The sequence below is a fragment of the Budorcas taxicolor genome, chromosome 1 (assembly GCF_023091745.1).
Source record: "Budorcas taxicolor isolate Tak-1 chromosome 1, Takin1.1, whole genome shotgun sequence".
Lineage (NCBI taxonomy): Eukaryota > Metazoa > Chordata > Mammalia > Artiodactyla > Bovidae > Budorcas > Budorcas taxicolor.
This window is the reverse complement of record NC_068910.1, coordinates 189,514,704-189,536,243: the sequence shown is the minus strand read 5'-3', so window position 1 is coordinate 189,536,243 and position 21,540 is coordinate 189,514,704. Positions and strand designations below refer to the sequence as shown.

Below are 21,540 nucleotides of genomic sequence, written 5' to 3'. Positions count from 1 at the left end.
ATGAGGTACAGGGCATACGGATATCCATTTTACTACTACATTTAACCATTTGAAATTGCCAATCCTTGACCACTTTTGAGCTAAAAAAAAAAATCACAATTTTACATCTGAATACAGCAATTACCATAGGAGACACTGGAAAAATGATTCAGTTCAGTTCAGTTCAGTCGCTCAGTCGTGTCTGACTCTCTGAGACCCCATGAATCACAGCACACCAGGCCTCCCTGTCCATCACCAACTCCCGGAGTTCACTCAGACTCATGTCCATCGAGTCAGTGATGCCATCCAGCCATCTCCTCCTCTGTCGTCCCCTTCTCCTCCTGCCCCCAATCCCTCCCAGCATCAGGGTCTTTTCCAATGAGTCAACTTTTCGCATGAGGTGGCCAAAGTATTGGAGTTTCAGCTTGAGCATCAGTCCTTCCAATGAACACCCAGGACTGATCTCCTTTAGAATGGACTGGTTGGATCTGCTTGCAGTCCAAGGAATTCTCAAGAGTCTTCTCCAGCACCACAGTTCAAAAGCATCAATTCTTCAGTGCTCGGCTTTCTTCACAGTCCAACTCTCACATCCAGAAAGGTGATTAAAGACCTACCATTAAAAGGACTCCAGGAGCCAGATGGTTTTACAGCTGACTCCTAACTTCTCTTTACAAACCTGATCATTTCTTTGCTAGGCTTTCATTTCATACCATGAAAAAATAGAAGTCTTTAGCTCATGCTATGAATATAGTACATCCTTAACACTATTTAAACTTTAAATAAAGAGAGCCCCCTCTCCTTCTAAAAAAAAGAAAATTATAGACTAACCTCGGCTATTATTATAGATAGCAGAACTGTAGGGAAAAAAATAACTATCCTGATATTGTAAAGATAATTCAATATCAAGATAGCAATCAATATACTTCATACATCGATAAACCAGATGAAAAACATGATGTGATTATCTCAATATATGCTGAAAACACTATTAAACTTTATCTGACATTTCTAATAAAAGCTGTGAATAAAATAGTCACTAATGAGTCCTCAGTTCTGCTCAAAGGATTTTAACATGTATTTTTTAATTTAATGTTCACACGTTTAATCTTCAGAGACAGATTCTGTTATCTCCACTTTACTCTCTAGGCTAAATGTCTAGGAGAGGGAATGCTGACTCCTATAATCACTGTATGTTTAACTTTATAAGAAACTGCTAAAATGATCTACAGATTGGCCACACTGTTTTGTATTCCCATCAGCAATGCATTCTCTCAGAGTCTGAGTGTGTAGTCTGCATTTTTATGCTCTTAACAGTGTCTTTTGCAAAGCAAAAGAGATTCATTTTGATGAAGTCCTATTTATCATTTTTTTCTTTTGTATGTGATGCCACATTCTTTTGTATGTGGTATAACATTTAAGACTCCTTTGCCTAATTTAAGGCCATGAAGATTTGTCTCTTATGTTTTCTTCTAGAAGTTTTGTAGTTTACATTTTGATCTAAGATCCATACATGCCCTGCATGTGAGCCATACAGTGTATATATGGGACCTGAGTGATGCTCTCTCTTGCAGTTCATTTCTCAAACACTTCGGTGTGATATTTAGGGTCAGATATATGCTTATGCAGCTTGGAGGTGAGCCCAAAAGTTTATACACAATTTTAACTTTCCTGTGCTCCCTCCACACCACAAATTCCTCCACAATTTCTGGCTTCCTAAAGCCCAGGGTTTTTGTTTCCCTATGCTGCTACATGTTTTCCCATGACTTTTCAGCAATATTGGGCCTGTTTTCAAGGTCAAACAGTGATAAGATTAAGAGAGAAAATAATGCCATGGGAATTCTTCCTGAGACCTCAGGATCTTTGTTCCTCTGACTGGGAATTTGGGGTCCATCCAACTGGCGCTGCTGCCATCATTACCGCTGCTGCCTCAGCTTTGCCTGGTATTCAAATGACAATGAAGTAAGCAATAACAACAAACCCAGGGAATTCCCCACTCCTCTAACCCATGACGGTCCTCTGTCCTGTTTCTTATGCCCAAACAGATCATTTCTGTTGCAGTTCTTTCTCTCTTCCTTATTGTGCAGTTCTGGCCTTTAAACTGCTTTGAGTGCAGGTTGAGAAGCCAGAGGAGGGAAAAAAAAAAAGGAAATTCACCACTGGTTTAATAGTACTCTGAATTTGTTTCCTCCCCCAATCCATCATTTACTCTTAAGAGTCCTTAGATAGCAGCTACAGGCATTCTGTCTAGAGATTTTAGTTGCATTCAGAGGAAGATACAGATGGGATTAAGCATGGTTACTCCATCTTGACCAAAACTGGAATCTCCTCTATAGCTTTTGGATCACAAATTCCATCTATTGTAAATACAATTTTAAAGCATTCTTTTCAGACTTCACATATTACCTAAAGTAAAGGTACATCACTTTGCCAATAATGATCCATATAGTCAAAGCTATGGTTTTTCCAGTAGCCATGTGTGGATGTGAGAGTTGGACCATAAAGAAGGTTGAGCACTGAAGAACTAATACTTTCAGACTGTGGTGCTGGAGAAGACTCTTGAGAGTCCCTTTGACTGCAAAGAGATCAAACCAGTCAATCCTATAGGAAATCAATCATAAATATTCATTAGAAGGGCTGGTGCTGAAGCTGAAGTGCCAATACTTTGCCACCTGATACGAAGAGCTGACTCACTGGAAAAGACCCTGATGCCAGGAAAGATTGAAGGCAGGAGGGGAAGGGGATGACAGAGGATGAGGTGTTTGGATGGCATCACTCAATAGACATGAGTTTAAGCAAGATCTGGGAGATGGTGAAGGACAGGGAAGCCTAGTGTGTTGCAGTCCATGGGGTTGCAAAGAGATGGACACAACTCAGCGATTGAACAACACTAACAATGATACATTTATTACTTAAAGTAAGGCACCTATATTTGATCACATTTTATGATAGCAGGCTAATGAATACCCTTCAACAGAGCAGAATGTTCATTGTTTGGTAACCCTCACAAATGGGTGAAGTTTATGATTCTGATGTTCTCAAGAGCATGTTGAAGAAGATAAGAGCATGCCTAGTGGAGGATAGCTGGCAGATGTGAGGAGAAAGTCTATTATCTCTGGAACTGGGAAGATTCAGTACACAGAGAGAAACCATATTAAAACACCCAGATGGCACTGAAGGTAAATCCAGTAGCTGCTATCTACACCTGTTAAAAACCCAGGATATATTTAGGTTACCAGCAGGCTACTAGAGTCATTCAATAATTTTAATAAAATATATCAAACTAAATTAATTTAAGCAATAAATATTTGGAGTTCTGAAACAATATTTAGAAAAGCCTACAGAAAATAGAACATAATTTTAAATGGGAGTTAGAGTTGGGGAATATTGAGTATAAGTTTACATTCAGAGGAGTAAACTCATTTTCCATGTTACAAGACAGAGGGTATTTCTCAGACTTGTCAATTAATACAAATTGATACAAAATGTACAAATTGGTACAAAATCAATGCAAAATAATAAATTAATATATATCAATGAAATGGTGCAAATTAAATCTCTGAAGAGATCTGAGACAAAGATTATTTTGCTCAGAAGCAAACAGAAGCATGTTCCAGGAAGAATCTTTCTGAGTTGTTGGATAAATATTATGCTTTTTGTGAGCATTTTTCTTTAAGAGGTTCATCATTTTGAATGCAGAAATAGCTGCCTGTAAAACTGATGAATCTAGTCATTACAAAAAATGAAATAAACTCCCTAGAGACTATTTCTATTTCCCATATAAGCCATGCTTTCATAAATACAATTAATTAATAACTCTTTATGTGTATGTATGCATGTGTGTGTGTATATATATATATTTACATATATATATGTATACATATATACACATGTATGTACATATATATGTGTGTATATGTATATGTGTGTGTGTATATATATATACACCATAGGCAGAAAAAGGATGTTTAGATAAGAAAGGCTTATAGGTGGTGATTTGGGTAGTGTTGCAGCAACATTTGGTCTTCTCTGGTGGCTCAGTGATGAAGAATCCACCTGCCAATGCAGGAGACTCAGGTTTGATCCCTGGACTGGGAAGAAACCCTAGAGAAGGAAATGGCAACCCACTCTAGTATTCTTGCCTGGGAAATCCCATGGACAGAGGAGCCTGGTGGGTATCGCCCATGGTGTCACAAGAGAGCTGGACACGACCTAGTGACTAAACAACTACAGCATAACATTTATTGAGCACTTACTGTGTGCCTTAAATTTATACATGCAATACTTAATCTCTATAAAAATCTAAAGAGGTAGGTAGTTATTATTGTTCCAAGCTTACAAATAAGAAAACTGAAGCATAGAGAGGTTAAATTATTGCTCAATGTCCCACAGCTAGTAAGAGAGGGAGGCAAGATTGGACCCCATATTGTCTGCCTCAGAGTGTGTGAGCTTAATTACTATGTTAACTCACCAGTGAAATAAGTTGTTAAACACGCATAAGACTCTGGATGCCAAAAAGAAAACCAAGCAGAAACCAGCTGTATATGAAGGGAACTTGATTACATGTATCTTCTATTACATTAGATTGGCATTTCCTCACCTCAGCAATAAGGGAAATCGGTATGTAAGCAGGTATATTTAACTTCATTATTGTTTAAGATTAAAAAATATTGCTAAAGACAGTTCTCTCTTTACCTCTGTATGCATTCCCATGGTGACTGTTATTAAAAACTTTGTAGTCAGTAGGCACATATGATGAAAAAAATCATTCTAGGATGACATAAAATAGAAGAGGACACATACCCCAAATAAAATTTAAAGACTTAACTAAAATGATGCTAGCAGAGACACTACATTACCTAAAAGTTTTTCATTCTGCAATGGACACAGAGCAGGATATGCAATTTTTTTGTCTGATCTGTGGAAGAGGCTGATGGAGGGCTGATGGGATACCAAATGGGGTTGGGAAATGAGCCTGAGGGTAACAAATTCCTCTAATTTCAAATTTCTATAACTGAGGTAGACAAACTTCCCTGCTTGGCTACCCGAGACCAGGGCTGGCCTTGTTTACCTTTAACTTTTCTAGGTCAAGGAGAAAATTTGTACCGAAGAATTTCTGTGCTGCATGAGCAAGTCAACCCAATCACTCATGATGGATGAAGATTTCCTGTGTTTGTTTTTAACTGGCCTGTCTTGGTTATAAAAGTACATCTCTTTTTCCCTAGAGGATTTGTTAATCAAGGTAGATTGCTGGCATCAGGAATAAGCTCATTTATTTGCAGTGGCAGAAGAAGGAACTAGTTGGGAGTGCAGGCCGCTGGGCTCAGGCTGCCTGGCCTTGGAGTCTGACTCTGCAGCTGGACAGGGGGGTGACCCCGTGCCACTTCATCAGGCCTCCCACTCTAGGAGGAAGCTACTACCATCATCTCCATTTCATAGATTAGAGGCAGAGTCACAAGGAAGTTTTGTACTTTACCTTGTACTTTATTTTCTAATATCTGGCACAGAATACATTGTCAATAAAAGCTAGCTATTATTCTTTGCGATACCGGAAGCAAAAATCTGGAAGTTGTAAAAGTCATATTGCTGGGGGCACTTTCTCATACTGTCTGGAATACAAGTTCTGAATTGCTCTGGTAAGCTAGGCTTTCTGCACTGTGGCTGAGATGTGTTAAAGAGATGGGTCTGGCATTCCTATCTGGGAGAAGCTAGGAAAGGTTTGCACTGTGGTATGGTCCCATCACCTCATGGCAAATAGATGGGGAAACAATGGAAACAGTGACAGACTGTATTTTCTTGGGCTCCAAAATCACTGCAGATGGTGATTGCAGCCATGAAATTAAAAGATGCTTCCTCTTTGGAAGAAAAGCTATGACAAATCTAGACAGTGTATTAAAAAGCAGAGACATTACTTTGCCAACAAAGGTCTGTATAGTCAAAGCTATGGTTTTTCCAGTAGTCAAGTATGGAAGGGAGAGTTGGACCATGACGAAGGTTGAGCACCAAAGAACTGATGCTTTTGAACTGTGGTTGTTGGATAAGACTCCTGAGAGTCCCTTGGACTGCAAGGAGATTCACCCAGTCAATCCTAAAGGAAATCAACCCTGAATATTCTTCAGAAGGACTGATGCTGAAGCTGAAGCTCCAATACTTTGGCCGCCTGATGCCAAGAGCTGACTGACTGGAAAAGATCCTGATGCTGAGAAAGACCAAGGGCAAGAGGAGAAGGGGACGACTGAGGATGAGATGGTTGGATTACATCATTGACTCAATGGACATGAGATTGAGCAAGCTCCAGGAGATGGTGAAGGACAGAGAAGCCTGGCATGCTGCAGTCCATGGTGTTGCTCATGATTGAGCGACTGAACAACAAATGGGCTCTCTAATTCCATTAACTCCATGTGACACCCTACTCTTAACTAGGAATAGGGTTACCACCCCAAGTTACTTACCACTGCCAGAAAGTTTTACTCTGTTGGTCTCTGAGCTTTCTTTGTAAACGTGTGATTATTTGGTGGATAATACTGTTTACTGGCCTCTGTAGGGCAAAACCTGACACCTTTGATCTCTTATTTCCTGGCTAACATCAGAGCTAGTCCTTGGCTACTGAGAGTTGAGTTTTCCTAACCACCAGGGAGGAGACCTGGATTCTAATCAAGAGACCATTCTGCTTGCTTTATATAAAAACCTCCAAAATAATACTGGAGGAATCTTTTTCTCTAGAATTTTAAGAAGCAAAGGTCTCTGTGTTAAATGCTGCATTAAAATGCTGCATTAAAAATATTTCATTATAAAAAAATATTTCATTATTATTAATAAAACTCTGTCCATGTAATTCTCCAAGCAAGAATACTGGAGTGGGTGGCCATTTCCTTCTTCACGGGCTCTTCCTGTCCCAGAAATCAAACCCAGGTCTCCTGTATTGCAGGCAGATTCTTTACCATCTGAGCCACCAGGGAAGTCCCAGGATAAGACTTAGCCAATGGAGAATTTGTTTCATATGTAAAGATCATTCTTTACATAGAGTTTCTCTAAGCTTAAGTCATTGCCATTTCAAGTTATTTCTATCAAAGTGAAATTCACATTAATGTTCTCAATTTTTACCTTACATAAAACTGCATCTTACTGTGATAGTTTGCAGCTGAATGACAAATTTATAGGGACAAAAAAAAAAAAAATCCTCAAGTACATACCTAACAATTAAAAGGAAAAAAAGTTGAATGTAAAAAATATATAAGAGGGAAGGCAAAGCGTATAAATAAATCATAGCCAAGTGAGGATGTTTGAGTTTATTCTATATCATGTTTGCATGCCTGCCCTTTGGGTTCCCCTATATGTGTCATTTTATGAAGCCCCAGTTTACTAACACTCTGGCATTTCACGGAAAGCATCTGACATGAAAGATGGTTAATGAGATATTTCTCTGTAAACAAGCAAAGTCTCCCTCCATACAGTGTAAATGATGGACAACGATCATTTAAAAGCTATAATGAAACTGAGGATTTCTTTGATAGCCTTATAAGCCATGATGGACGTAGAGCATACGATAGTACCACTATTACACGGTCAAACCAAATGTGTGTTGTGCTTGAGCCTGAACACACACTAACTTATGGTCCCAGTCTTTTATGTTTATTCTAGTATGTTCTATTTCCTTCTTGATCAATGCACAATGAATTTTTCTACTCAAGGTAGCCCCATTTCCACATGGGTTTATAAGTCTAAACCAGTGGTTCTCAAAATGTAGTCCCAGAACCAGCCATATCAGCATTGCCTGGAGTGTGGTTAAAATACAAATTCTTAGGCCCTGAACCAGACCTACTGGATCAGAAACTCTGAGGCTGGGGCCAGCAATCTGGAGTTTAATGAGCCCTTGAGGTGGTTCTGATGTTCATTTGAGTTTGAAAGCTTATGGTTTTAACTTTTACTCTTCTTCCCTTCTGGCTGGCGGATAAGTCTGGCATTGAATCGGTGGGCCATTTGGAGCTAGTTCTCACTGGGGCATCTCCATGACCTGGCAGCTCCATACTGTGCCTCTCAGCAGGCCATAACACACTGGGCTAAGATGACCTCCGGGACTCTTACTGTGGATGCTACAGTTGATGTTACTGTCTTTCTCTATTAGGCACTGTACTATAACCTGATAAACCTTCTAACTCGCCTAAGGCCCCATTTTATATTACCCTCTCCCTGCTGATCCAGTTGTCAGGAGACTGCATAAGCTATGATATCTATCTGAAGCTAATGGATGCCTTTCAAAAAAGTGGTAAAGAACCTGCCTGTCAATGCCGGAGATATAAGAGATGTGGGTTCAATCCCTGGGTCTAGAAGATCCCCTGGAGGAGGGCATGGCAACCCACCCCAGCATTCTTGCCTGGCAATCCCACAGACAGAGGAGCCTGCTGGGCTACAGTCCACAGCATTGCACACAGTGGGACACGACAGAAGGAACTTAGCACGCACGCGTGCATAGGAGAATCCGGTAAATATTTTAGGGTAAAACATGCTATTGCTTTGGGGACAAATCCTTCAGGGTAAAGAAACACAATAGTAGGAAGTAAGTTATATTTGAATTACTTTAAAGAAAATGTTGCCAGCACCACTTTATGTTCTGAATATTCTAATTTAACTGATAGAGCATTCAATATATTTCTCTTGTGGGGATTGGTATCCTCTCACTTCTGCTTTCCAAGTCCTAATTTTTCCATGCATGTATCCACCTACTGAATTTATTTTCCAGAAACCTGAACACACTATTATCTTACTATCAGTTTACAGAGGAGCCGACACTATAGTGTTTAATGCAATATTTGCGCTCATCCAGAGGAGCCTACAAGTAGCTACCACTGTGAAAGAAATTGCAGGTCACATTTACATGGTCAGAAAATAGTTCAACAAGCATTTCAAAACACTCTCCATTTCAACCTTTGGTCAAAGCGCTTTTAAGTATTTAGCAATATTCACAGTACTTTAAAAGGCCCCTTTCCTCTTGAATTTGGCTTGACACATAGCCACTTGGCCCAGTTTAAAGATAAGCTTTTTTATCCTAAACTCGTTAGTCCTGCTCTTGCTTCTATTTGTCAAGTGGGTAGAAATCTGTCAATAAAAGCTTAACAGAAGAAATATATGTGTGTGATTATTACACCCATCTAATTTTCATGTACCAATTATTTATTCAATTCTTCCATGTGCCAGGCACTACACTCGTGCTGGAATAACAGAGTCCTTGTCTGAAAAAAAATCTTCTTGGAAGTCCCTTCCCAGTCAGGTGGATCTTTTCCTGTCAGATGTGATGGGTATGGATTTGCCTCACAGAGAATATGTGGGGACCGGGGAGGGGCTGCAGGATCATCAAGATGTATGCCTTTGGGAAATAAAATGTGATTTACGTAAAGCACTGCTACATTCTGGCATGGGAAAATGAGGACCCAGGTCAAAGAAACACTTAAATAAAGACAAGTGCATTTTACAACAGATTTGTCCCTTTACGCAGTTGCCACAGGCTATTCATTTTTCATCATATTGTCTACTACCTGCATCTTTTGGGTTCACAGCAATCACCTTCCAAGCACTGCTTATTGAATGGCCTCTGACTGAAGCCTTGACCCCATTTTCCTTTAAGAAGTTGTCTAATCTGTGTTTCTAGCATCCCTCTGGCTAAACATATGGCTGAATAATCAAACACACTTAAGTATTTCCTGTGTCCTCAATTCTATCCTAAGTGCTATAGGAATTAAAAACAAAACTTCATTTTTTTCCTTCATATCACAGCCTTTTCTGTATAAATTGCATTTTATCATAAGTATCTTGAAGACAAGACTGGTGTCTTACTCATTTTTGTCAATGCCATAGCATATCACATTGTACTCAATAAATCTGATTGAATGGAAGAACTCACAGATCAAGACAATCACTTCTAGGGACTGTAGACTGTGAACAGACATCATCCTGAGATTTCTAGAACTCTTGGTAAAGTCAGTTCTGTTGGTGATCAGTCATATTGTTTCACCTTGTCATTGAAGGTTGACTTGACCCCAGGGAAAGTAAAGGCACACCCAGGCCACTGTACTTTTGGCCAGTCAGCAACATCTGAAACGGAATAGCACAATCATACTTCATAGTGATGTCTTCTGTTAAGCAGTGTCACTCACCTGATCTGAAGCCAAGTCAGCATGGGGGTTGTTCCTCCTCCGAATATCCAGACTGTGAAGAACACGAGGAGCAGCGTGGTGGTAAACATCATTTGCTTTGGCTGAGATTCTGTGTTCCGAATAGCTAAGGCAAAGGCTATCGCTCCTCGCAAACCTTACAGGGAAACACCAAAGAAAGAAAAGTAAACATCTATACAAGTGTCATACTCATTTCATTGAATTTATATTTACCATTTACTGACAAACACAACTTCTTTTTAAAATTAAACTTTTAATTTTGAGATAACTGTAGACTCACCTGTAGTTGTAAGAAATAATAGGGACTTACTGCATGCCTGTGCCCCATTTCCTCCCCAAAGACAACATTTTGCAAAACTAAAGTAACAACATCACAACCAGGATTTTGACACTGATACAGGCAAGATTCAGTACATTCCCGTCACTGTAAAGATCCCTCATGTTACCCTTTATAAACACACCTGCTTTTCTCCCACACACTTCCTCCTTAACATCTGGCAACCACTAATCCACTCTCCTTTTCTCTAATTTTGCCATTTCGAGAATGTGATATAAATGGAGTTGTAAAGTAGGTAGCCTTCTGGAATTGGCTTTTTTTTCACCCGGCCTAATTCCCTGGATACTCATCCAGGTTGTCAAATGTATCAGTAGTTCGTTTCTTTTCACTGTTCAGTGCTAAGTATTTCCATGGGTATGCATGTTCCACAGGTTGTTGGTTAAAGATCGTCTGGGTAGTTCCTGGTCTTGGCTGTTACAAAAAGGGTTGCTGTGTATGTGAACATAAGTTTTCAATTCTCTGAGATAAATTCCCAGGAACAATCACTGAGTTATATGGTATTTGCATGTTTTTAAAAGAAATTGCCAAACTTTTCCAGAAGGGCACTACCATTTTACAATCCCATCAGCAACATATGAGTCATCCAGTTTCTCTGCATCCTTATCAGCCTTTAGTGTTGTCTCTGTTTTAAATTTTAGTCATTCTGATAGCTTACAGGGACTGTAATTTCCATTTTCCTAATGGAATTTAATATTTTATTCTTGTTTTTAATTGGAGGATGATTGCTTTACCTCATTGTGTTGGTTTCTGCCACACATCAACATGAATCAGCTATAGGTATATACATGTTCCCCACCCTACCTTGGATATTGAATATTTTTTAATGAGCTCACTCGTTATCTGTATACCTGCTCAGGTGAAATGGCTCTTCGAGTCTTTATCTCATTTTCTCACTGAATTGCTGGATTTTTTGATTGTGAAATTTTGAGAGTTCTTTATATATTCAGATAATAGTCCTCTGTTGGCTATACAGTTTGCAAATATTTCCTCCCACTTTGTAGCTTTCTATTGATGACCTTTAATCTGTTGATATTTCTTTTTATGAATCATCTATTTGCAGTCAAGTCTATGAACTACTAGCTCAGCAGGTAAAGAATCCACCTGCAATGCAGGAGCCCCCAGTTTGATTCCTGGGTTGGGGAAGAGCCCCTGGAGAAGGGATAGGCTATTAAAAGACGCTTACTCCTTGGAAGGAAAGTTATGACCAACCTTGAGAGCATATTCAAAAGCAGAGACATTACTTTGTCAACAAAGGTCTGTCTAGTCAAGGCTATGGTTTTTCCAGTAGTCATGCATGGATGTGAGAGTTGGACTATAAAGAAAGCTGAGTGCCGAAGAATTGATGCTTTTGAATTGTGATGTTAAAGACTCTTGAGAGTCCCTTGGACTGCAAGAAGATCCAACCAGTCCATCCTAAAGGAGATCAGTCCTGAGTGTTCATTGGAAGGACTGATGTTAAAGCTGAACTCCAATACTTTGGCCACATGATGCGAAGAGATGACTCATTTGAAAAGACCCTGAGGCTGGGAAAGATTGAGGGCAGGAGGAGAAGGGGACGACAGAGGATGAGACGGTTGGATGGCATCACTGACTCAATGGACATGAGTTTGGGTAAACTCCAGGAGTTGGTGATGGACAGGGAGGCCTGGGGTGCTGCAGTCCATGGGGTTGCAAAGAGTCAGAGATGACTGAGCAACTGAACTGAAGTGAACCCACTCTAGTATTCTTGGTCTGCTCTGGTGGCTCAGACAGTAAAGAATCCTCCTGTAATGCGGGAGACCTGGGTTCAATCCCTGGGTTGGGAAGATCCCCTGGAGGAGGGCATGGCAATCCACTCCAGTATTCTTGGATGGAGAATCCCATGGACAGAGGAGCCTGGCAGGCTACAGTCCAGGGGGTCACAAAGACTCAGACACGACTGAGCAACTAAGCACGACACTGAGAACTCTATATTAGCTCTAGGTCTCAAAGATTTTCCTCTATGTTTTAAATTTTTTTCTAAAGTTACATAGCTTTACATTTTACATTTAAGTCCATGCTCATTTTAAGTTAATTTTGGCATAAGCAGTGAGTTTTAGGTTGAGAGTCTTCTTTTTTTTTTCTTTTCTTTCCATGGATGTTTAATTGCTCTATTGAATTGCTTTTGTACCTTTTTCAAAAATCAGTTTGGTGTATTGGTTGGCTCGATTCCTAGGTTCTCTATTTTGTTCCATTGATCTGTGTATCTATTCCTATTCTGATGGTATACTGTCATGATTATTGGAGGTATATGGTAGGACTTGATATCAGGTAGAGTGATTCTTACTTTTCATTTTCAAAATTATTTTAAATACTCTACCATGCAATTAAAAAAATATTGTCTGTATTTACCAAAAAAAGTCTTTCTGGGTACACATAATTTTTGGAAAAATCAAATGTGTTAGACAACAAGGAAAACCAAGCTTATGGATCACTGAAAATGAGTAAATAATTAAATAACAGTTAAGAATTCCTCCAGACTGAGAACGTACTTTTACAAAGTCTATAATCTGAACTGACGTATTAAAATCTGATTTTTTGCTTCATTTTTCCTCTTTAATAATAATATGCTAATTGAATTTTTATGAATCCACATTAAATATATTTGCAAGAGGTTAAAGAAGATTAAATATGAACATTTCAAATAAAAATGGAATGATATTATAAAAACAGACGTAGACTTTGAAGAGTAAATAAAAGGACAAGTAGTGAAATAAAAAATGTTAAAATGGAAAATTTGTCTTGGGTAACACAAGACTTATAAGAGATTTACAGGCTCTGTAATACCAAATAATAGGGCAAATAAACATTTATAATGACAGCAAGTATAAGTCAAAGGTAGTGATTTAGTTACTTTTATAGGAAGGTTTATGTCACATACATAAAATTTAATGGTCTATTTTTTAAAATATTTGTTGTATCATCTAGGTTTCTAAATTTCTAAGTCTGTATTCATACATTAAAAGACTTTTAGAAATTGGATACAGGATAGGATGAGGAAAACTGTTAACTATCTTGGTTTTTATCCTTGGGTTCCCAACTTCACATAATACTCCTTTCTTATCTCCACGCTGAGTATATACAAGAGACAAGTGGCATAACACAAGATTCAGAGAATTAGACTAGGGAGACTTAATATATTTTTGCCTGAAACAAGGAAGTCTGAGAAAGAGAGAGGAACATGCACTCTGATTATAAAATTACCTTCAAGGAACAAAATGTAATGGAAGAAGAAAATTATTCTAAATCTCCATGTAGACAAGGAAATGGCCTGAAGATAAGGAAGATAACATTTGAAGTAGACATTAATAAAAAAAAGTTCTTATACATCAGAATTCTGAACACTTATATGGCTATATTCAAGAAGAAAAGTTCCCCACCAGAGATGTTCATGCATTTAGACCCAGCTGGGAAGAAGAGAGTGAAGATCTTAATAACCCTTATTACTGGAGAATATTTCAATAATGTTCTCTCCAGGAAATACAAATGGTGTCATTAGGGAATGAGAACAGAAGGAAACAGTTTTGCAACAGCTTTCTATATCTGAGGAGAAAATTTATAGGTTAAGGTAAAGCTCCTAACAGTGTTTAATCAGGGCAAGATTGGAGACAAAAGGTGGTATTTTCGTTTTCTTTCTCTCAAGCTCCTATTGCCAGAAATGTCCACAAAAAGGCATTACCCTAAATGAAGTGGTGTGCGTTAGAAATATTGAAGTGATGAGAATCTAAGTATTTGTTTTCATTTTATTGAATATTTGCGTATATGTATGTGTGTATTTGGGTTTTGTTCTATTTTGTTTTGGTTTTACTTTGAATTTTGTGATAAAGAAAAGAATAGAGACTAGAATAAAGGTTAAAACATGCTATATCACACTTTTTGTAAATGTTTCATGTTAGTTATCAAGGACAAGGAAGAACGTAATCATTTATCTTCCTAAAATTGCTATTATGTTAAACTAGCATAACTAGGCTCTTAAATCTAAATTATCTATACCTGAGCAGTTCTTGACCTAAAGATATACTCAAAATATATTATTCTGACTTCTAAAATATCTGTACTCTATACATAAAACTATATTTACATGAGATGCAATATAGAGATCTCATAAAGAGAAAAAAAATGCAGCCACTGTCTTGTATTTATACTTGTGACATACTAAGAAACAACTCCAAGATGGCTCTATAAGAGGAGGTCTTCTCCATATAATGACCACCTAAAAGGTGTGTCACACTTTGCTGTGCATGTTGCAAATATGGCCCATACCACATTTGAGATGAAGGCTTCTGCAGTGGCTCAGTGGTAAAGAATCCACCTCCAATGTAGGAGATGCTGATTGGATCTCTGGTTTAGGAAGATCCCCTGGAGGAGGAAATGGCAATCCCCTCCAGTATTCTTCCCTGGGAAATCCCATGGACAGAGGAGCCTGGGGGGCTACAATCCATGGGGTCACAAAAGAGTCAGACACAACTGAGTGACTAAACAAAAACAACACGTGAGATGACTTGGTAGCACGGGAAGCATGGAAATGAGAAAGGTGAGGTCACTAAGTGGACAAAGCGAAGCTCATTTAGAACATTAGATGGGGACGGCTATCTATATCTCACTCATCCTTTGTGATTGCCAAAGTTACTGATCACACATTTAGAGCCTAGACAATTGTCAAATCAATGGTCACTCATTGCTTCATTCAATACATACATCTCTTAGCGTCTTCAGTTTGGTTCAGTTCAGTTCAGTCACTCAGTCGTGTCCGACTTTTTGCGACCCCATGAATCACAGCACGCCAGGCCTCCCTGTCCATCACCATCTCCCGGAGCTCACCCAGACTCACGTCCATCGAGTCGGTGATGCCATCCAGCCATCTCATCCTCGGTCGTCCCCTTCTTGTCCTGGCCCCCAATCCCTCCCAGCATCAGAGTCTTTTCCAATGAGTCAACTCTTCGCATGAGGTGGCCAAAGTACTGGAGCTTCAGCTTTAGCATCATTCCTTCCAAAGAAATCCCAGGACTGATCTCCTTCAGAATGGACTGGTTGGATCTCCTGCAGTCTAAGGGACTCTCAAGAGTCTTCTCCAACACCACAGTTCAAACGCATCAATTCTTCGGCACTCAGCCTTCTTCACAGTCCAACTCTCACATCCATACATGACCACTGGAAAAACCATAGCCTTGACTAGACGGACCTTAGTCGGCAAAGTAATGTCTCTGCTTTTGAATATACTTAGTGTCTTAGTCTGACATAATAAAATGTCATGGTTTGGGTAGCTTCAACAATAGAAAATATTTGTCACAGTTGTGCAAACCAGGATGTCTATAATCAGGCTGCCAGCATGGCCAGCTTCTAGTGAGAGTTTTCTCTCTGGCTTGCAGAAGGCCACCTATGTGCCATGCAAGAGCAAGCTCAGTGGTTGTGGTGTCTTTTCTTAGAAGGATCTTACTTCCATCATAGGGGCTCTACCCTCATAACCTCATCTAATTGTCTCCCAAAGCCTGTCTCCAATTAGCATCATATTGGAAGTCAGGGCTTCAATTTATGAATTTGTATGTGTGTGTATGCTCAATTGCTTCAGTTATGTCCAATTCTTTGCAACTCTATGGACTGTAGCCCACCAGGCTCCTCTGTTCATGGGATTCTCCAGGCAAGAATACTGGAGTGGATTGCCGTACCCTCCTCCAAGGGATCTTCTGGACCCAGGGATGAACCTGCATCTCCTGCATTGGGCAGGCAGGTTCTTTACCACTAGTGCCACCTGGGAAGGAGACACATTTCAGTCCATAGCAGTATGTGTTGATTATCTCCTATTTGGAGGTTCTGGGCACACTTAACTTCTTCACACCATGGATTTGGGAAACAGAGGACTTTGGGATTGAAATAAATTACTTAGGCTACTAGCAAAATACTAGAAATTAAAGATTAGTATTCACTTAGGTGTTTCTTTTAGCAAAACACTCTTTGCAAAGAACACATGTCATTTTGCTTAGAAACCAGGAAATTCTGAACTCATTGTCAAAACCTGTTTTGTTTTGTTTTATGGGTACTTTGACTCTTTGGATTTACTTTTCTTTTTCTCTTTGTTTTGGCCAACTAATTGACATAATTCTATACTTTTGGGGGTTGATAGACTCTATCATTTTGTTTTAGATGGGTTTACTGTTCAGAGACTTGACATATTTCACATACTCAGTTGGAAAGTTAGCATCATCTTGGGAAATAAAAGAATTACCTGCAATTAAATGTGGTTTCATTTAAAATTGGCCTCTAAGGGATTCTTATGTTAATTATGTTGATGTTCTATTCATAACAATAGAAGACTATTGAACAAAGGAATGCTTTTGGGCAAGGACCCCTGCTGCAGAAAATGTGCAGCTTCCTGTTTATATTTAAACAGCAAAAGTGAAACTTAATCTATTATAAATTTGCAGATGTGTTCTGAACAGGGTGAAGGTCATATACAGCTACATTTAAGTCACAAGAATACAAGTACCCCTGAAGGCATTTGTACTGAAAGTGCAAAGCAACAGTCTAAACCTAAATGTTTATTAAGGACTCACTCTGTGCTACATGTTACCCAAGATAGAGCAGGGGGAAGCAATGATGAGGAAGCTCGGGATCCTGTATTCCAGGGCTTGTGGTCCTACAAAAATGACTCTCTTTTAACAGGTTAACTATGACAAAGTGTATCAGATGCATACATGCATGCTCAGTCTTGTCCGACTTTTTGTGACCCCGTGGACTCTAGCCCACCAGGCTCCTCTATCCATGGAATTTTCCAGGCAAGAATACTGGAGTGGGTTGTCATTTCCTCCTTCAAGGGATCTCCCTGACCCAGGGATTGAACCCCTCATCTCTTGCATCTCCTTCACTGGCAGGCAGATACTTTACCAACTGTACCACCTGGAGAGCCCATCAGATGTATGAAAAGTATGCTTTGCATGTATACCCTGATGAACAAAAAGATAAGACTGCTAAACTGCATGAGGGCCCAAATTATGGCATTGTCAACAGATGTGCAATGTTTAAGACACTGAATTCAATGGTGGGCTAAAAGAGATCTTTGCATACCTGATTTTCTATACTTGAATCATTTTTCTCCCATTCAGATTTTCTCTAGTTCTTTCTTCAATAACTCTCACCCAAATTTCACCTAATTCCCACTCATCTTCAGAGCTCAGCTGAGCCTCTGATTTCTCTATGACGCCTCCTCTGAGATCTGGGCCTAGATTAGGCTAACTGACATTCCTAGTACTACTAGCTGAGATTGGTCTAGGGGATTTATGACATTACACTGTAATTGGCTAGCTTTGTGTTTATGCAGACACAGCAATGCCAAGCACATAAAAGATCAGTGAATGGATGAATGTTCTGATTCTTCATGGTTTCAGATTACATGGAAAAGTGAAAAGCGATTGATACCTCTTAGTTTAGTGGAGTAGTTGAGTTTCTACAAGTTTGGCTTCTGCTATTTTGCTATTTATTGGCTCTTAAAGCCTCATACGGGCTTCCGTGGTGGCTCAGAGGTTAAAGCGTCTGCCTCCAATGCGGGAGACCCAGGTTGGATCACTGGGTCGGGAAGATCCCCTGGAGAAGGAAACGGTAACCCACTGCAGTATTCTTGCCTGGAGAATCCCATGGACGGAGAAGCCTGCTAGGCTACAGTCCATGGGGTCGCAAAGAGTCGGACACGACTGAGCGGCTTCACTTCACTTTAAAGCCTCATACTGAGAGTCAAAAGACCTGGAATTTCTTCCTAGGTTGCATGATCAAAAGCAGATTGCCTTATCTGAATCTGTGTTGTCTCATCACTAAATGGAGGTTTTAAGACTAGCTTATAGTCTTTAGTCAGGAGCACACATCACAATCAGCTGTGAAACTTAAACATGTATGAGTCATTCATGTCACTGTCCTAACTCTAGAGATTTGTATCCAGCAGAGAATGAGTCCTCTGACAGCAAAGACTCCTCTTCCTCCCTCTGTATCACCTTGGTCCAAGGCCCATTGCTGCACATTCTGACTGTGCCTCTGACTGACTCTCTGGTCTCTTAGCCTCACGTCCTTCACCCTTCCCTCCTTCTAAACTATCAATGTCCCTCTAAACAATTTCCTCAAAATCTAACTTTATGAGGTGCTAATTGTAAGGTATAGCTCGGGCCAAGGCAGAAAAGGAAAGACGACCTCAACAGAAGTAGGTTACCTTTATTCAGGCAAGGAGGGGCGACAGCTGGCCTAACCACCAGGCTGAGCGCCCAGAGGGATCAGGGAGGCTTCATATTTATAGGGAGGTTTGTGGAAGCAATAAGGGAAACTTAATCAGGCAGGATGTTTTGGGCATTCTTTAGTTGAGATGGCATTTGTAGTTGGGCAGGGGGTGATAAGTCTTCTGGGCAGGTAGAGGGTGGAAGGTTTCTGGACAGGGGGTGATAAGTCCCAGATAGATGCAACCGGCCTGGAGCATCAGGGCGGGACCTAAAGTCCTATTTTGTTTTCTCCCAAGTTAGATGATTCAGCAAGGGCCTTTGAGACTGTTGTTTTCTTTTCTAGGCCCAAAGACTCCTTCAGTAATCTGATCCAGCAACCATAAGTGGTTTCCTACAGCCCATAGAAACCCCTCAATCAGAATTTCAACCCCTCTTTCCTTGTCTGCCTTCTCTCCTTCACTGAGAGCTTTGCATACCAACAAGGTGGTCTTCTTTCCTTCTTTCTCCCCAGAAATAATTGTTATTCTTGCCTCTGTGCCATGGGGCTTTCCAGGTGGCTTAGTGGTAAAGAACCCACCTGCCAGTGCAAGAGAAGCAGGGGATGCAGGTTCATCCCTCGGTCAGGAAGATCCCCTGGAGAAGGAAATGACAACCCACTCTAGTATTCTTGCCTGGGAAATCCCATGGTCAGAGGAGCCTGGCGGGCTACAGTCCATGGGGCCTCAAAGAGTTGAGCATGACAGGGCAACTGAGCATGCACTTTGCAATGATCCTACTGTTAAGCCCATAACTAACTTCTTTTCTGCTTCTATACTAAAACCATGACGTTTTTCTGGAATACTCCAGGCCATATTGTTCTCTCTTTCTTAGAAATCCTATAAAACATATTGTTCATGTGACTCATATTATTAAATGATAGTCTGAGATGAATCAGTAGTTTAATGCGATCTATTCTTTATTCTCAATTATTAATCTTTTAAAAGGTTGGGATTACAACTTCTTTACACAGCTTTATATCTCTCATAGTATTCAAACCATGAAACTCAGTGAATGCTTTTAAATTGAATGTTTGCAATGGCTTTAAACTCCGGAGGTATGAGGTGCTGACATTCTTGTGCTTTTTCATTCATTTGGGCCCCAGGGGATAGCAGAAAGCAAGAGATAGTTTCTGCCTTAAAGGGGCTTCCAGATCAGTTTAAAAGAGAGGCAGAAAGTAATATGTGAAGAAAACAAAAGTAGGGTAAGAAGATAAAGGATGTATTTATGTGAAGTGTGGGAGTTTTTAAGGTGATTAGGAGAGCCACTTTGGTTAGGTGACATTTGAGCATAGATCCTAATGAGGGAGAGGCCATGTGTGCATCTGGAAGAAAACACTTCAGGCTCCCAGAACAGTATGTGCAAAGGCCCTGAGGCAAGGATGTGCCTGATACATTCACATAGCAACAAAGGGGCTGGTGTGGCTAGAACAAGATGAATGGGGGGCAAGTTTGGGGGGAGAGTGGAAGGAGGTAACATCAAAGAGGTAACTGAGCCAGATCACGCTTGGCTCTTGAGCAGCATGGCTTTTGGATTTTATTTTGAGATGGAGAACTTCAGGAAGGTTTTTGGCAGGGTCGTGATATGATCTAGTCTATGCTCAAAATGATCCCTCTGGCTCTGAAAAACAGATCTTCAGATTGGAGGCAGAAGGTCAGTGAGAAGGCTGCTGCATAATCCATGTGAGAAGTAAAAGTGGATCAGAACAGAATGGTAGCATCATAAGTGCTGGAATAATGTCAAAGGCTGACGATATTTGCTGATGAGTTGGTCAAGGAGTATGAGAAGATGAGAGAACTCCAAGAACTTATGGCCTGAGCAGTGGGAAGAATTGAGGAAAATTCTGTGAGAAGAGCAGATTTGGGTGTCTAGGGGAGATCAAGGGATATATTCCAGCCCCGCAAAATCCAAGATGCCTAGTAGTTATGTAAGTGCAGAGGTTGAGCGGGTGGTTGGATCTAAGAGTCTGGAGTTCAGGGGAAAGGTCTTTTTACTGGAGAGAGTAAGAAGACAGGAGGAAAGTTTAGAGTGGGAAGATAAAGTTTATTTTAAGCCATGTGTTGTCTTGTTTCAAGGCCTCTGTGCTGCTCCTCCCACCCGGAGGCATGCTCCTAGGCTTTCTTCATCTCCCCTTCCTACATTCCCCTTAGTTTCCCCTATGCCCTGCTGCTCATCATCTCAGGCCTCAGAAAGGCTGTCATGATCCTGCCATCTAAGTGCCCTCCAATTTAATCCAGGTCTTTTTTTTTTTTTGCCTGTCATTTATTACAATTACACCATTTGAATTTTTATGCCCACTCCAGTATTCTTGTCTGGAGCATCCCATGGACAGAGGATCTTGGCAGGCTATATAGTCCATAGGGCCACAAAAAGTCAGATACGAGTGAAGTGACTTATCATGCAAGCAAGCATTGGATAAAAGCATGAGAGAATGGATGAGGGAAAGGTCATACTTTGCATCTGAAGCACAAGTGGAACCCAAAGGAAAATGAGTAGTTGGGCAGGGATGCAGAAATGTCCCTGAGAAACTGACCCATTCTTTAATACAAATATCCCTGAAATGAGTTATTTTGCTGCATTTCTTTCCTTTTGGGAAATTCTGTGCCATCCCCTTTTCCTCTTCACTTCAAGTACTGTGAAGGGATTGATTTCAAAGATTTAACACAGTCTTATCATTAATCTGATAAATCAAACCATAGTTTGGATCTAAGATTGAATTATGCACTGCTTTTACCGTTGCTGAAGTCCCATGACCTTGCAAAGGGTAACTACTTTCAGCAAAAATGTCAGTCTGGTTTCAAAATACATT

General features: G+C 40.1%; 1 protein-coding gene across 1 annotated transcript in view; it reads right to left on the bottom strand.

The window, feature by feature from the left end:
• The window catches only part of SLC9A9 (solute carrier family 9 member A9), a 648,823-nt gene that overhangs the window by 207,591 nt on the left and 419,692 nt on the right, over positions 1 to 21,540 (bottom strand). The window contains exon 12 of the mRNA XM_052640419.1: positions 10,128 to 10,281. Coding sequence (XP_052496379.1) covers positions 10,128 to 10,281 — 154 coding nt within the window. The remainder of the gene's footprint in view (positions 1 to 10,127; positions 10,282 to 21,540) is intronic.